At 40.2% G+C, this 18,527-nt stretch overlaps 1 protein-coding gene across 1 annotated transcript in view; it reads left to right on the top strand.

Annotated features, from left to right (window-relative positions):
- The window catches only part of LOC149142231 (ABC transporter C family member 14-like), a 56,853-nt gene that overhangs the window by 12,628 nt on the left and 25,698 nt on the right, over positions 1-18,527 (top strand). Inside the window, 1 exon segment of the mRNA XM_089452916.1 lies at positions 1,221-1,515. Within this exon segment, the coding sequence (XP_089309042.1) occupies positions 1,221-1,515 (295 nt within the window).

Below are 18,527 nucleotides of genomic sequence, written 5' to 3'. Positions count from 1 at the left end.
TAGAAACAAAGTTGCCAATTGAACATGATAAAATATTTGCCTCAGCTTCTAAAGAAAGGTTTGAACTTGTCAAAGATTTTGTAAATGACATCAACAGTTTGAAAACTTGCTATTAAACTCCAAATCATCAACCCTCATATTTGGAGAACAGTCAAAATTCATCATGATTTCTGTATTTAATAGAAAATAGGGTAACCAGTTCGTCGAACAAATTCTGACAATGAGCATAATAACGAAAGTATAATCAGACTATCCTAAAAACAAAGCTGCCAATTGAACACGATAACATTCGCTTCAGCTTCTAGAAACAGTTTGAAAATTTGTCAAAACAGTTTGAAAATTATTATTAAACTCCAAATCATCAAACTTAATATCTGCAGAGCAGTCAACATTCATCACGATTTCTATATTTAATGAAAAAAAAGGTTAACGTTTCGTCAAACAAATCCTAACAATGACGATAACAAAAAAATATAATCGGAGTGAAGAACTGCTAATCTTTGAGGAAATCAAATACCCAATGCAGAAATGCAACTCTGGTTGTGATCTTGTATTTTGATGAATGTAGTGCTATATGCACTTTTTGAGATCTTATTCTCTTGTTCATTCATGCATACTACTTCTTGGCTATGCTTCTTGGCTGTGACTGCTATCTTGGGTGTTTAAACAAAGCCATTCAATAAAGGACTTCCCCACAGTACCTAGTTCTCCAGAATATAAAAATAACCGTCCAGATAGTGGAAGCTTGTGGTTCCCGTAAATAATAGTTTATTTACTAAATCAATGTGCTCATTTATTTAGTAAGATCTCCGAGATGAATACATCAAACCCAAAATGGTGTAGAAGCCCTTCAATTCATTTTGAAAGGACTAGAGTTATATTATCAAATGTGATAAATAGGGACTTTAAACTCATTTTGAAATGACTCAAGGTATATTATCAAACGACAGAAATGGATCATTACAAAATGACATTAGTATTACCAACCTTATCCATTTGGTCTAGTTTGCATTTATTCCATAAGACAATTGGCATGGTTATATGCAATTTCCGTACTTTGCTTTTATTGCCGGTATTTTTCTCTGACTTTTTACTTTTCTGTTTTTTTAATAACTATTGAACATACGTATTTTCCTGTTTGTATTCTGTGACTATGATTTATACCAATAGATGATTCGTGGCCATTTATCTACCTTAATCAAATGATGTCCACTTTGCAGAGATTTTATATCGCCTCCTCTCGAGAGCTGACTCGCCTTGACCAGATCACTAAGGCTCCAGTGATTCACCATTTCAAGGAGTCCATTGCAGGAGTTGTTACGATCCGATCTTTTAAAAAGCAAGAAATCTTCTCACAAGTGAATATTGACCGTGTAAATGCTAACCTACGAATGGATTTCCATAACAATGCATCAAATGAGTGGCTTGGCTATCGCTTGGAGATGATTGGAACCACTGTTCTATGTGCATCTGCGTTGCTTTTGGTTTCTCTACCAAGTAAAATTATCAAACCAGGTAATGCTAAATATTTTCATTTAGTTATTTTGGTATGCAAACTACTTAAGCTCACTCTGATTTGCAGATTGATCATGCTTGTAATGACCCACCTACAACTATAAATAAAATACGAATATTAGCATACATATGAGACCTCCATACAATAGCTACGAATGCATGGACCCGCATGTATCACACTATATATAGGCTGGTTACTACAAGAAGAGATACAACTTAAGGCAATGAATTAATACCTCACCAGAATATCATATATATCAAATTAGGTAGGTAATACGTATACCACCTTAAATACACACACATATATATATATGATAAATCCTTAAACTAAAAGATGTTAATTTTAATTTACAAATTTAAATTTAAAAATTAAAATTAATAAAATAATAATATTAATTAATTAAAATTATAAATTAAATAAAACAAATTAATTTATTAAAATAATAATAATCTTTAATCAAATGAAATCTACGTATCCAAATAAAATCAACAAAATCAAATGAGATTTGATTTTATAAAAGTTTCACATAACAAAACAATGACACGGAGATGGGAGGAAGGCGGTGGACGAGGAATTAAAAGGAGGAAGGAAATCTTGAGGAAGGGGGAGGAAAACCATTTTTAACATAGAGGTACAGACATGAGAACAATTTTTAACACAGAGGTACAGCCATGAAGGAGTCTTGGGTCTTGATTGTACTGAATTTTTTGGGCACGGGGATCAGATTGCTTCGATTGGAAAGCATTCTGAAACTGAGTACCTAGGTTGTACCCAGTTTGGCAGGGAGGTTTTGGCCGTTTTGGTAACGCAACCAGACAAGAATTGCAGCAGAGCAGACAAGTTGGTTTTCATTAGATTAATTATTTAAATTCGGTATTTAAATTTCATATTCTGGTATTTTGAAATTAGGGCTCTTACAATGTTGTTCTCTGTCCTTGAACAGTCTATAAAGTGCCGCATTGCAAAGCAGGCAAAGTTTTATGTGCATTTATAACCTTTTAAGCATTTTTTTTTAAATAATTTTTTCCCATCACCAAAGTTTCTAGTTTTTTTTACCTTGTTCTTTTTCTATTTAAGAAATTTTATGCTTATCATATTGGAAGGTGTGTGAATTCGATCCTTTCTATCATGTCTCTTCCTAAATTAATTTGGAACAAGACTAATTACTACATTTTGGGGCTAATTTTGGAAATAGTGGGGCCCATTCGATTTTATTAGGAGATTAGACTAGGCAAAATTTATTTTTGTTGTGGTTAAATTACACATGGGGGCTACCCACACTAGGAAATATGCACTCCCTAGTTCAATTTGCATGGAGGTTGTTAAGTGAGGGCCCACGATGGAGATAAAATTCGAGGGAAAAGTGCTCCACGAAATCTATATAAGAAAGGCAACTCTCATCATTTCATTCATCTTTTGGCATATCAATTTCTCTTTGGTTGCTCAACCTACTTAGTCGAGTCACTTGTTGTTCAGCACGAGTTCGTCCAGTGAAGAGCTCACCCTTTCTTCGGGGGACTTCAAGTGCCACCCTAGGAAGGTTTTTCTTCATTCTTCCAAATGAAGGATTTCGTTGTGGTTTCTAGCAGTTGTATTCATCTTCTGGTGGTGCATATTACTGGAGGACGCAATGAAGAGTAGGCTGAGTTTGCTTGTGGTGGCTTGCCGTGGAGTTTGGCTAGAGATTTTCCAATGAGGAGGCCTAGGAGATTCGCTGTCATCTTGGAGGGTTTGGGAGCTGGAGGAGAGTGCTTCTTTGTAGTGTGATTTTCGCACTTCCTAGGCCAGTGCAAAGGCAGCACTTGGTGCACACGTGGGAGGTAGAGTATCAGCGTTTGAGGCTGAACTTTGTCGAGGAAGTTAAGGGAAGAATTTGTGGAGGCGATTGCTTCATTTTTAGATCTTGGGAGGAGGATTTCGTTGGTGTCCCTTGCAGGCCGTATTCTTAAGCAGTTTGGACTCTGGAGGGTGTGGGGCATATTGTAGGTTGATTTTGGAAGGTCAAAATCCAACCAAACCATTTCTGGGTTTTTTGGGTTTTGTGAGAGGAGTCTGTGGTTAAAATTTCAGAATTTTTCGGGTGATATTCAGGTATAAAATTCTCATTCTTATAACAGGGCGAATTGCTAGTCACTAGGGAATTTTGCACCATTTTATGGGTTCGACTTTGGCTTGGAGATATGCCAAAACCTTTTTGGGTTTTTCACAAGAACCTCATAAATAAATTTGCAGAATTTTCTGAACACTGGTGGTGGGGTTTTCTGCCATATCTTTGCAGTAGACAATGCATTTGTTGGGGCAACGCGGAGCAGCAGTTGGACAGTTTCTGGGTTATCATTGCTTCACCTGGGCATTTCTCTGCTTACCAAAAAAGGCAAGCCCAGGTGTATACCTTCCATATATTTGTACTCTTCCACTAGTTATAATAAAATTAATGGCAGAAGTGTCCTCAGACACGTAATTTTATTAATCAGAAAAAACAATTACATAATTGATTTGCAAGAGCTTACACCCGAACAACCAAACACTCTTGCAATGAGCTATTTATAAGCTCCATGTCCTAACTACCTCTAATTATGGATCACTTATTAAATAACAAGTGTCCATTTACAATAAATGCTATTCAAACCAACTAGCTAACTAATCTCCTAAAATAGAGCCTAAGATACGACACATTTGGAGAGTCATATCTAGTTACAACAATATGCTAATTCTAAAAGTCTCCATTAAATAATTAAACATTCTAGAATAATAATTATTAATTTAATATCTTAAATTAATAATTATTTTATTCTAATTTTATAACCTATGATAAAATTTGTATTTTTGGATCATCTAACATTCCCCCTATGATCCAAAGATACATTACAACAGATACCAAGTTCATCCCTGAACTTAGTAAATTTTATTCTGCCAAGCGGTTTCGTGAAAATGTCGGAGATCTGATCTTCGGAAGGACAATAAACTGGTTTGAGGACATCTTTGGCAATGAGAGACCTGATATGATGATACTTGGTGTCCACATGCTTTGTCTTTGAATGAAAAACTGGGTTCTTGGCAAGTTTGATGGATGACTGGCTGTCAATGAACAATGAGGTAGCTTCTCCCTGAGAAATGCCCAAGTCCTGCAAAATTCGGCGCAACCAAACAATTTCACATGCTGCTTCCCATGCTGAAATGTACTTTGCTTCTACTGAAGAAGTGGCCACTGTAGCTTGTTTTTTACAACTCCAAGATACTGCTGCTGACCCCATATTCATTAAATAACCTGATGTTGATGCTCGATCATCAATACTCCCAGCAAAGTCGGCATCAGAATATCCACCAAGTATAAAATTTTTAGTCTTTGTGTAAAGAAGACCAAAATCTTTTGTTGCTTGGATATATCGAAGAACTCTTTTGGCTGCATTCTAGTGGTTGTCTCGTGGTTCCTGCATAAAACGTGAAAGAATATTGACTGCATAAGATAGATCAGGACGAGTATTTGTCAAATAAATCAAGCTGCCAATCAACTGTCTATAAGTTGTACTGTCCACCATTTCCCCCCCTTCAAATTTTGAAAGTTTCAAGTTTTGCTCCAATGCAAGTGTTAATCGGATGGTGTTCCATTTAGCTGTTGGAGCAAAATTTTCTTCATAATCAATGCCTTCCTGCTGCACAAACCCCTTTGCGACAAGTCGTGCTTTATACTTTTCAAGTTCACCCTTTTGATTATACTTAATTCTGTAAACCCATTTGCATCCTATGGGTTTAACATTTGCTGGACAATCAACAAGTTTCCAAGTGTTGTTATCAATTACTGCTTGATATTCTTCAACCATAGCTTGTTGCCATTCTTTATGTTTTACTGCCTCTTTGTATGTGGAAGGTTCAGTAAAATCATTTGCGTTCAAGGCAAAATTGCCTTCACTTCTATGTGCCCTTCTGGTGCCAGTTTGATTTTGTTCATCAGGCTTTACATCTTTTAAAAGTTGAACTGCCCATTTCGGAAGTTGGTGCTCACTTGTTTGCGCTTCTGTAAAGTCCCCATCATTGTAAAGAGGATTAATATAAACTGATGTTCGTCGTTCAGGTGAAGAATGTGGAGACTCACTGTCTGAAGAACTGCTGCTGCTTGGAGATGCGGATGAACTGCTAGAAGACCCAGATGATGTTTTTGGATCATCTAACAAATAAAATGGCTCAGATGCTTCCATATTTCTGATTGTTCTGGGTGTTTACTAAATTGTTTAAAAAAAATTGTGTAAATTTGCTATTTGCTTGCATATCATTGTTTTTCCTGTATCAAAGCATGATCCTAGCCTAGCTGTGGGTAACCAGTAATATCATGGGAGATTTGGGCATGTATGCACATTGACGGGTTACACCATACACCACCCATGGCTCAAGGGAGATTCAGTATGCAGGAATTCTGGGGTGGAATCCACTGGAATGACGAGAGGTTGGCTCAATTGAGGAAGGTGTCAGACCAGATCCATCCTTGTCTTTACTGCAGAGACAGTAGAGGTGCACAAGCCGTGGGAGTATAGCCACCTACACCATGTGGGGAAATTCGACAGAATCTGGGCACTAGATCTCCTAAAAAGGAGCACACAGGACAGGGACAGTTAGAGGGTGAGACCAGGGGGCACTTTTGCTGGTGGAGACCTGAATTTAGATATTAGGAGCCTGAGGAGAAGGTTGAGCATGATGCTTAGAGCCCACATGATAGGGAAGAGCATATCGATCTACCTAGTGTGTTGCAGGAGTCACCATTATTTGAGACCTCTTTGATAGCCCCAATTGACACCTTGGTGGAGAGGATAGAGCCTACCCACACAGAGCCATCTGTTGAGGAGGAGCCACCCATGGATGAGATGTCGATAGTTGTTGAGGTATCAAGAGCTATGACTGAGTCTGCAGGTGATAGATACCCATGGCAGTTTCATCAGTTCCAGGCCAGCCTTCTAGCATTGAGAGAGAAGGTCACCACAATACGAGACGCCATTCTACAACAAAACAAGGAGCTGGAGGGCATGAGAGTGGATTTTGCCGAGTCAACGACCAAATTGACTTGTGTTGGGGAACAGTTGGATTCCCTAATGGTACCACTAGAGTGCAATTTAAAGCATCAGAGCAGCCCTCTTCAGACATACATAGATGGGTCTTGTAGCATCAGTAGTTTGCCTCTGCACATTGGAGAGAGAGAGGCAGAGCCACTTCGACATATTTTATGTGTTGACCAGGCCGATGAGATGAGGCGACATGAGTGGTGCAGGGTGCAGCATTCGTCGGATGGAGGTCTTGTCCTACATATGAGAGTTCGTACATTCAATCCCTCTCTTGGGGTTGTGTGGCAAGAGATCCTGAGTTGGTACCCAGTGCATTGGGCTATGGAGATGGTAGTGGACCGACATGAAGCTCAACAGGAGCTTTCATGCATTGGGGATACCGAAAGCCCAGACTGGCATTGGGATCTAGGTGGGACTACCTATCATTCCCCGGATATACCGGTTGACTGCAACCGTGGTGGTGTAGTTGGCCTAGTGGTTGAGCACACACATTTGCTAGGGGAGTTTTGGCCAGTACTAGCGGCCAACCAGTTTGTGGGTAGACTCCTTGGGTTGTCTTGGTATGATAGTTATGCATGGGATCACACGACGATCATCATACTCTGGTGTGAGTTTGTCGGAGGAGGTGGCATCGATAGGCCACCAAATAGTGCCTTGTATGGAGCTGGGGATTCTTCACATTTGTGTGGGGCACGGAGGACATGGAGGAGCAGAGCAGTGGTGGCATCGTCACTGGTACCTAGGGAGATTCACTTCTTGGGTCTCTCGGGGAGGATTTGGAGGGGAGATCCACTCATTGGAGACTATGGTGATACGACAGTGGAGGTGATGATACAAGTCAGGGGCAAGCCGACGCATATGGACACAACTTTAGGCCATCACATCCAGGAATGGGTAGGAGCATCTAGCGTGGAGCAGTGGTCTGCAGATGGGCATGGAGACGCATGGGGGTGTGTCATAGTATGTTGGACTACATTGTGGAGTAGGAGTGCCTCACATCGCATTGAGTACATGTGTGGAGTGACAGGTGCAGTGACATAGGTGGGACACAGGATGGTATAGTTGTAGCCGGGGGTATCTAGTGGTGTACCAGGACAGGTTGCGACGTATAGTGGCATGTCGAGGAGTGCGGCCATACTAGGTGGTATGCAATGGCAAATGATGTGGTGCAGCGGGTGCGTGGAGCGTTGCCTCCTAGGAGACTTATGGATAGGGGCACTACATGTACCATTGGATGCAGCCCACCAAGGATCGATGAGGACACTGTTCAGCATTTGGGGACACCATGTTTAGTGGAGTCAGGACTTTGAGGGGGTTATCAGCAAATCCGAGACAGAGACGCGGTCGTCAGTAGGATCACTCTCGAGCATTCTAACTGACTCTTGATCATACCCATCCTCCTCCGATGTTGTTTATAGTTGCAGAGTGTTTGTTTGTTTCCCTTTGACACTCTCCATTCAGGAAACAGGGCTTGGGAGGCTCACCCTAGGCAGTTGGATGAGACACCTCGTGTCATGAGTGAGGAGGAGACTCTCCAATTGAGACACTCGATAGGTGCACGAGTTGACAAATATAGGCTTAGGGATGGCATGGTTGATTGTCGAGGTAGCATATGTTCCACCCCTAGGCTCATACTTGGGGAGGTGACCGAGAGGGAGTTACATGGTGCTTTTTTAGTTGGACAGCTCGAGGCGTCAGGTGAGCATGAGGTGCGGAGGACGACAGTCCTTGTTGGCAAGATGAGGCCTAGGCTTCTTGCGGTACCCAGGCACATGATCAGGAGCTGGGATAGCAGATCTTGCTTTGTGATTTGGCAGGCACAGAGCAGCTGGATATTTGTGGCACAATTTCTTGATGCTCGGTGTCTACCTATTGGATACCTATAGGAGACATAGACGGGCCACATAGGGGTCCCAACAGCTAGCAGCATAACACAGCAACAGGCAGAGAGGATTTGGGGTTGTGGACCTCTAATATGGTTATGGGATCCAGGGATCTAGTGGATTGGTGGGATACTCCACTCCTTAGTGAGCCTGGTCAGAATAACAAGAAAACTAATTCATTCATAGGAAAACACATGGAGAGTCACCAAAGCCCTCACCATAGGGCGAGATAGATTGTTGCTCAAGATTGAGGCCAACCATGGGGCAATAGGTGCTGGCACTATTGAGGTGCTTTGGTAGGTTGGGCCTAACCTCGATCATCGCATAGATTGTGGTCGAGAGTTATGCAAGAGGAGGTTATGGTACGAGCATGCTAGATAATTAGTGATGACCAAGGTGTCACGGGGTCAACAGGATAGTTTCTTACTACGTTGGGCAGGGGGGCCTAGCATCACAATACTTAGCGGTTCAGCTACCCATAGGGGTGAGCTGGTCTCTACAAGAGAGGGTCATCCAAAATTTCCATCGGGTTTCTATGATTCACTGATGGCATGGGAGGCTTCATCAACATGGCAGGATGGCGAACAAGACGATTTCAGGAGGAGCTCATGCAGGAGAGGCTTCAATGCATGGGAATTGAATTGTATCTTCAGGGGCCCACAATCAGAGTGCATGGGGTGAACTATTTGGTAGGGTAGCTTCATGAGGATTTGGATGAAGTTTTACATCTTCAAGATGCTCTACTTATTGGCAGTAGACAGAGGGGTTCTAACGCCCCTATCTGGCACGATAGTGAGTGGAGCAAGGGGTGCTCCACGTTGATCAGGCTGGCTTGGGATCTTGGTATCGAGAGACTCCTTCTCTATAGGATAGTACAACGATTAGGGACAATCCAATGGCATATTTGGGACCTTGGTGAAGTTTGTAGCGACAGTGGGGATCCATAGCCAGAGAGGGTGCTTGTTCAGGCACTGCTTGAGGAAAAACAATTTTTGGTGCATTGGAGGAGCTTGCCAGATGAGGATGCTACTTGGGAGGGTGAGCACATACTTGAGCATCCAGCATTGAAGTTTCTTGGGGACAAGCAACATTTAGGAGGGGAGGACTGTCATGTCCCTTCCTAAATTAATTTGGAACAAGACTAACTATTGCATTTTGGGGCCAATTTTGGAGATAGTGGGGCCCATTCGATTTTATTAGGAGATTAGACTAGGGAAAAGTTATTTTTGTTGTGGTTAAATTACACATGGGGGCTACCCACACTAGGGAAATACACACTCCCTAGTTCGATTTGCATGGAGGTGGTTAAGTTTTGCATGGAGGTGGTTAAGTGAGGGCCCACGATGGAGGTAAAATTGGAGGGAAAAGTGCTCCACAAAATCTATATAAGGAAGGAAACTCTCCTCATTTCATTCATCTTTTGGCATATCGATTTCTGTTTGGTTGCTCGAGCTTCTTAGCCGAGTCACTTGTTGTTCAGCACGAGTTCTTCAAGCGAAGAGCTCACCATTTCTTCCGGGCACTTCGAGTGCCAACCTAGGAAGGTTTTTCTTCATTCTTCCAGAGGAGGGATTTCGTTGTGATTTCCAGCAATTGCATTCATCTTCTGGTGGTGTGTATTACTGGAGGATGTAGTGAAGAGGAGGTCGAGTTTGCTTGTGGTGGCTTGTCGTGGAGTTTGGTTGGGAGATTTTCCGGAGCGAAGGCCTAAAAGATTTTCTGTCATCTTGGAGAGCTTGGTAGTTGGAGGAGAGCGCTTCTTTGCAGTGTGAATTTCGCACTTCCCGGGCCAGCGCAGAGGCAGCACTTGGTGCACACGTGGGAGGTAGAGTATCAGTCTTTGAGGCTAAACTTTGCTGAGGAAGTTAAGGGAAGCATTTGTGGAGAAGATTGCTTCATTTTCATAGCTTGGGAGGAGGATTTTGTTGGTGTCCCTTGCAGGCCGTATTCTTGAGCAGTTTGGAGGGCGTGGGGCATATTGGAGGTCGATTTTGGAAGGTCAAAATACGGCCAAACCATTTCTGGGTTTTTCTGGGTTTTGTGAAAGGAGACTATGATTAAAATTTCAGAATTTTCCGGATGATATTCAGGTACGAAATCCCCAATTTTTATGACAGAGCGAATTGCTAGTAGTTGGGGAATTTGCACCATTTTATGGGTTCGACTTTGGCTTGGAGATAGGCCAAACCATTTCTGGGCTTTTTTGGGTTTTTGACAAAGACCTTAGAAATAAATTTGCAGAATTTTCTAAGCATCGGTGTTGGGGTTTTCAGCCTTATCTTTGCAGCAGACAATGCATTTGCTGGGGCAGCGCGGAGCAACAGTTGGACAGTTTCTAGGTTATCATTGCTTTACCTGGGCATTGCCCCCCTTGCCAAAAAAGGCAAGCCCAAGTGTATTCCTTCCATATATTTGTACACTTCCACCAGTTATAATAAAATGGCTCAACAACCTCAACTGCTTCCATATTTCTGATTTGTCTGGGTGCTTACTAAATAGTTTAAAATTTTCTGTGGTGTAAATTTGCGATTTGCTTGCATATCATTGTTTTTCCTATTTGGAACATTAGACTTTCAAGGAATATAAAAGATGATATCATTATCTAAGATTAGCTTTTCTGTTGCCTATTGTATCATAGTTTTAAAACTTGGTCAAACTGGCCAAATTAATAGGCCACCAAGTCAACTTGGCCTTCAACTCAGCTCATGGGTAACTTGATACCAAACCAGCCCAAACGATTCGAGTCAATCCTAGTTGAAAATTGAGTCATTGAATCCGAGTTAATAGGTCGCTGAATCAAACTCCAAGTCCGAGTTTCAAAACTATGATTGATATAAGTAGATAAGATAATTGTATTATTGTCCAACAAATGCCGACAAAAATAGAAAAACTACTATGATTTGGAACCTATATATAGCGTACAACAATCTTTTTTTATGGCACATATTCTAATTGAACTCTAGAGATTATTCCATGCAATTCATATATCCTTTCTCAATGAAAATCTTTAAAGATCCTAGAACAACCTTTTTCCTACGAGAAGTGAATAGTGTCCAATTTGATTTCTTTCGCTCCACATAGATTTATGACTTTAGAAGGGATCTCAAAAGTATTTTAATTGGGACCAAATATATATCTTCTTCACAAAATTTATTATTTGAAAATGCATGTATATATTTTGTTTCCCAGAAAATTTATTCTCAGCTTAAAAAGCATCACTTCCTCTTGTAGATAGTTGTGTATACCCCCCGAAAACTTGAGAAGTCCATTTAGGCTCTTGGGAGAGACACACAACATGATGTTTGTCTTCCTGAACTCAATGGTGTATTCTTATACACTCTACCCTTGCCTCTACTAGAAGCAATGCCATTGGATCCATTGGTCCTCTATATACTTGATAGGGTAAAATTGGGACTTAATGAAAATTTTGAAGTCTTTACCCTTAGTGCTAGAAGATCACACTCTAGCCTAAGTGTTTCCATATGGATTTCCCACTAAGTCAAAGCATATCACTCTAACTTGAGTGTAGCAAATGATAATTTCCACTCTTCACCTATATAGTGAACACTAAAATAAACTTCTGATTACTACAACCAGTGATTCAATTTTAATGCATTGATCTCACCTTGGTATGGCTTTATGTCCACCTTCGCGTCCATCTTGAATAGGAACAATTATCAATCAAATTAGCAATGTTGCTAAGGTAATGGCAACTTGCTAGTTGGGCACACGCAAGGCAGGGACCCATTGTCACCTTGGTCCAAGTCCCCGCTATTTAAACCTAACATCTCCTAAACAACTAAGGGAGGAGTCCCTAAATTATCCCCAAATATTCCGGTATAAGACCAGTGCCTTGTGTGGAGTCAAATGGGGTGGAGGTGTTCACTTTGTACTCGCTGCCTAGCTATAAAATCGTCATTGTAGTAGCAGAATTCTAAACAAAAAATTATTAGTTGTCAAAACTCAATAAACATATAGCATGCAACCTTTGTATTTTGGTCTACTCCTAAGTTGCATGAAACTAGAAACATTTGGAAGTTTCCGAAACAAGGATAACTTGAAATGTGAGACCCCCAAAATGGAAACATCAGGAAAAACATCATATATATGTATAGACTTATGTATGTACGTACACAATTTTTCTTACAAATAAGTTAATAACCAAATAGCCAACTAGAGGTAAGATTTGAATCCTTCAACCCTCGACTAGAGTTACAAGTTTGAACCTTCTAGAATCTTCTTCAAAGTCCACACATGGCTGTCCCCATATGCATGAGCAATAACGGTTGACATGGCATCTGCTCATACCATGATAGTCAACATGGTAGGTCAACTCGATCAATCGCATCACAATATCGCGTCGGCATATTTCAATGGAGCGGGGCCGATAAAACAACGACAGTGATAGTTGAACCCGATAAGATTATAGGCAATATTCTATATATTTTGAAATCCAGAAAGCGGCAATTTCCTTTGTATTTCGCATTTCCGCCAAATGAATGGATTACAAAGGAAATTCCTCCGATGCGATATCACAGACCCGATGGAACTTATAGATGCGGCATTATAATATTTGAAGTCTGTCCAAAGCCATTTTTCGGGGATTTTTCAATGTTTAATGTATTTTTAAATATAAAAGCAAACTATGAAAACCAACGGGATTTCGGGAGAGCCAAAGACGGTAAATGGTTTGGGCCGGGCTCCGCACAATCCCATACAATGGCTGCCACGTGTCTAGGCTGAGGAGAGAGAAAACCACCCTCATTGGGCGGTTAACCCCCATACAAAAGGGCCACCCAAAATGAACCACAGTCGTTGGATCTGGATCCCCCAGATCAACGGTGGAGATGCAATGTCGGTATACAGGCGGACCCGATAGGAGTATAAGGCAGATTGATGGATATTTGAAGTCCGATAAACAGTGTTTGGCGGACTTTTCCTGTGTTTGAACGTATTTCTCTGTGTAAATAGAGAACGACGATTTCAAAGGATTTCAAAGGCCCGATGACCCATTCTGTTATAGTACAGGTGGCCACCATCCCTAAAAGCGTTTAGCAATGATTTCTAATGCTCAAAGGGGGATCTGAGCGGACAGAGGTCGGGAAGCTAGAGAGCCCGAGAAGAGGAAACGAATCGGCAATGCCGAATAGCTTTAAAGCCACAGATTGATAGAAAACAGACAGGCAGTGCTGAGACAGAGAAAAGACAGAGACAAAGAGTGATAGAGAGAGTCTTTGTACTTAGAGAAGCTTGAGGGGTTCAAACAAAACTCTTGTTGTTGTATCTGTTGTGTGTTGATACTAAAATTGAGCTCATACTTATGTAAAACGTTGTTTTTGAAGACATTATAGAGAGGTCACCACTGAAGGCTGGACCAGGAGACTTAGCCTAGGAGTGTTGGGTGAACTCCTTATTAAACTTGTTGTGTTTATGTGTGTTGTCTATTATGTTCTTTAACTGCTTCATTGTCTATGTATTTCGCAATCTTATCGATCCATTGCACAAAGTAACATAGGCAAATCCATGCACATGAGTCTGTAATACCTTAATAATTGTCTAAGATCTCACAATCAGATCAAGTGGTATCAAAGCTTTAGGTTTGCTAAGGTTAGAAAAGCTTGTGCTGGATTGTTGAATGCTAACTAGATCAAAGCTCAAATTAGGAGAAGGAGAACTGGTTGAGACTAACCCAGAAATAGGAAGAATCTATCCTAGGAGGAAAATGGCAGAAGAAATTCCCTTGGAATCAGACTCTCATTTCATGGACAGTTTCATGACCATGAGAGCCATGGTAGAAGATGTATCGAGAATTTAAGAAAGGTCGAAACGAAGATACTTCAACCTCCAAACAAGACAAAGGAACAGAGGAACCTCTTCTAGATGGCCATTCAGAAGGAAAAGGGAAGGGAAAAGAGCCTCCTCTATCAACACCTCCTTCTAGCCCTTTGATTAAATTAGATGTAAAATTTGATTTGCCAATATATGATGGAGAGTTAAATGCAGAAAAGCTAGATAACTGGATTAGACAGATTGATGTATATTGCAGGGTGCAAAACATTGATTCAGAAAGGAGAAAGATTCAACTGGCCAACCTTCGCCTTCGAGGAACTGCCCTAGTGTGGTGGGAAGGCAGGACACAAGCTAACTTGAAGAAGCATGGTAAAAAAATTTCTACCTGAAATGAATTTGTTTCTGCCATTCAAAAACAATTCTATCCACTAGCTTATATGCAACAAGCAATGATGAGTTGGAAAACTCTTCGCCAATTAAAGGGGCAAAGTGTACAAAGCTATACCCAGGAATTTAGAAAAAGAGCTTTAATTCTAGGCATTTCTCTAGACTCACTTGAAGCTTTGTTGAAGTATATAGGTGGTATACATAGCTATTTGAGGCACACCATTCTCATGTTTAACCCTACTAGCATAGATGAGGTATCAGTTCAGGCTACACGTCTGGAGGCTAGAGGCAAGAATGTGAACCCAGAGATTGAGGGATCATCAAAACCCACTACAAACAAGAACAAGGAAAAGAGGAAGCATAAATGGAAAGAGAGGAAGGAAAACACTGTACAAAAAGACAAACCTTCATGCACTCACTGCAAGAAGGATGGACATGATGATGAACATTGCTAGTCTTTGCATTCGGAGCTGAAACCCAAGAAGTTCGATGGCAAGAAGAAGAAGGCTACTGCTACTTTTCAGAAAGATTTGGGTTCAGACTCAGGTGACAAAACAACAGTCACAACCACAGGTATAAAAGGTAAAAATTCTGAAGCATCTACTAGTAATTCTACACAATCTATTGATAATGAAGAAAATGAGAGGAAAATACATGAGCTTTTTCATATTAGAGTTATTTCCAAGCATCAAAAGATTGACACTTTATTTGATAGTGGTTCACAAGTAAACTTGATTTCTGAAGCAATTGTAAAAAAGTTGGGACTACTAACCGCACCTCACAAGAAGCCATATCCATTAGGTTGGATATGTGATAAAGCAAAGCTACAAGTGACTAGATAATGTAAACTTAAGTTTGCTTTTGGGTCAACTTTTGTAGATGAGGTCGAGTTAGATATAGTTCCCTTGGATATATGTGGTATTGTTTTAGGAAGTGCTTACTTGTATGATAGAAAAGCCATTCTCTATAGAACTGAAAATAAATATCAACTCACAAAAGATGGAATAGAATATATTGTAAGAGTTCATCAACTCAAAAATAACTACACTCTCATTAGCTCAAGGCAGATGAAAAGAATTGTAAATTCATGAAAGCAATTTTTACTAATGGTTGTAAAGGAAAAGACCCTTGATAAAACCAATGCATTTGAAGGCTGTGATGCTAAACAGAAAGTTGATTTAGAAAAAGTTGTTTCAGAATATGATATCCTATTTCAAGAATCTAAAGGTCTGCCACCCAAAAGGGAAAGTGTACATGATATTCATTTGCAGCAAGATGCTCCATTGCCTAACATCAGAATGTACAGGTTATCCGCTTTAGAGAATGTAGAGATCAAGAAGCAGGTACAGGAGCTGCTCGAAAAAGGGTTCATAAGGCCAAGCACCTCACCATGTGGATCTCCAATTGTCCTGGTGAGAAAGAAAGATGGCTGGTGGAGGATGTGCATTGATTACAGAGCACTGAATAAAATAACGATCAAGAATCGTTATCCTCTTCCTCGCATAGATGATCTATTAGATCATCTGAAAGAAGTTGTTTACTTTTCCAAGTTAGACTTGCGTAGTGGCTACCATCAGGTCAGATTTGCAGAACAAGATGCATGGAAGACTGCTTTCAAAACAAAGCAAGGGCTGTATGAATGGCTAGTTATGCCTTTTGGCTTAACTAATGCTCTTGCCATTTCATGAGAGTTATGAATGATGTACTCGGGCCTTTTATTGATGATTTTGTAATTGTATATTTAGATGACACTCTTATTTTCAGTAAAACATGGGAAGAACATTTAAAGCACGTAAAGCAGACTCTAGATGTTTTGAAAAAAGAAAATCTCTATGTTAAGTTATCAAAATGTGAATTTGGAAAAACATCTTTGAATTATTTGGGTCATATTGTGGGGGGTGGTGAATTGAAGATAGATCCCTCTAAGGTTGAAGTCATTGTGAACTGGCCTAAACCCAAATCTACTACAAAAGTTAGGAGCTTCCTAGGAGCAACACAATATTGGAGAAATTTTATTGCTAACTTATCCTTGATTGCAACTCCGTTACATGCTTTAACAGGATTGAACAAGGTGTTTCAGGGGGGAGGCAAACAACAAAAAACCTTCGACACCTTGAAAGAAAAGATTAGTACAACACTAGTACTAGCATTACCAGATCTTCAAAGACCATTTGAGATTGAAACAGATGCCAGTGACTATGCCATGGGAGCAGTGTTGATGCAACATGGTAAACCCATATGTTATCATTCTGAGACATTTAATTCTGCAGTAGTTAATTATCCCACATATGATAAAGAATTGTATGCATTAGTACAAAGTGTGAAAAAGTGGAAACATTACCTAATGGGCAAAGAAACAGTTATACATACTGATCATTAACCACTTCAATATTTACACTCACAAACTAAATTGCAGCAATCATGACACTATAGGTGGATGGGCTTTCTACAACAGTTTCATCTTGTCATCAGATATAAGAAAGGCATACACAATAAGGTTGCAGATATGTTATCCAGACCAATTTTAAATTCATCTACCATACCTAAGCATAACTCAGTTTTGCATGCAAGCTACATTGAACAATATGCTCAAGATGTAGATTTTAAAGATGTATATGCAACTTTAAGTCATGGAAAACAAGTAGAAGAATTGGATTATCATGTTAAGGACCAACTCTTGTATCATTTGGGAAAGTTATGCATTCCTCAAACTGAAAGAGTTAACATAATCCGAGAAGCACATACTTCTCTAATATCAGGTCATTTTGGTGTAAGTAAAACAGTTGCACAGCTACAAAGGTTTTGTTATTGGCCAAAAATGCATGAAACAATTTCTAGATATATTAAAGGGTGTACCATGTGTGCTAAAAGCAAGCCTAGCAATAGAAAACTAGGCTTGTACACTCCACTTCCAGTTCCTTCTCATCCTTGGGAAAGTGTTTCCATGGACTTTGTTGGGGGACTGCCAAAATCTAGAAAAGGTCATGACTATTTATATGTTATTATGGATAGGTTCAGCAAAATGTGTATTTTAATACCTTGTAATAAGCAGATTACAACTGAACAAATAGCAAAGTTGTTCTTTCAGCATGTATGGGTTCATTTTGGGTTACCCACTTCTATTGTCTCTGATCGAGATTCCCGATTTGTTGGGAAGTTTTGGTCAAGTCTATGGGAGTTAATGGACACCAGATTGAAGAAGAGCACAACATTTCATCCACAAACAGATGGCCAAACAGAGGTGGTCAACAAGACAGTGATCCAGTTGCTCAGGGGCTATTGCAGCAAGCATCCCAAGCTTTGGGATGAACATTTATGTTATGTGCAACATGCTTACAACCGTGCTAAACATTCTTCTACACAAAGATCTCCTTTTGAGACTTGTTTTGGTTTTATACCAAGGTCTCCCTTGGATTTTGTCTTTAGTAAAGACATAGCAATTGATGGACACAGTGATGTGGACAAAGCAACCAAGTTCATTGAACAGATCCAAGAAATTCACCAGGTAGTGCAGGAACAGCTGGAAAAGAGCCAAGCCAAGTACAAGGCAAGGCATGATAAGCATCGAATTGAGCATAGCTTCCAAGTTGGTGATCAAGTCTGGCTATACATCAGCAAAGATAGAATGCAAGGTGAAGGTAAGAAGCTGAAGCCAATAAGGTATGGGCCTTTCAAGATACTTGAGAAAATTGGTGAGAATGCTTTTCGCCTTGATTTGCCAACTTACATGCACATCTATTCAGTAGTTAATGCAAAGAACTTGAGACTATATGAACCTTCATTGATTGAAGATCCCGAAGAGCAAAGTCAGTTGCAACTTGTCTTCTATTGACGATCTGTTGCCTGAATATCTCAATGAGTTGCAGGAAGATACAGTTCTGGATAGGAAGGTGAAAACTA

This window comes from Pinus tabuliformis, chromosome X, assembly GCF_031772625.1.
Source record: "Pinus tabuliformis cultivar Carrire ecotype Pingquan chromosome X, CPIR1, whole genome shotgun sequence".
Classification (NCBI taxonomy): Eukaryota; Viridiplantae; Streptophyta; class Pinopsida; order Pinales; family Pinaceae; genus Pinus; species Pinus tabuliformis.
Note: the sequence above shows the minus strand (reverse complement) of the source record. Positions and strands in the feature narration are given on the sequence as shown.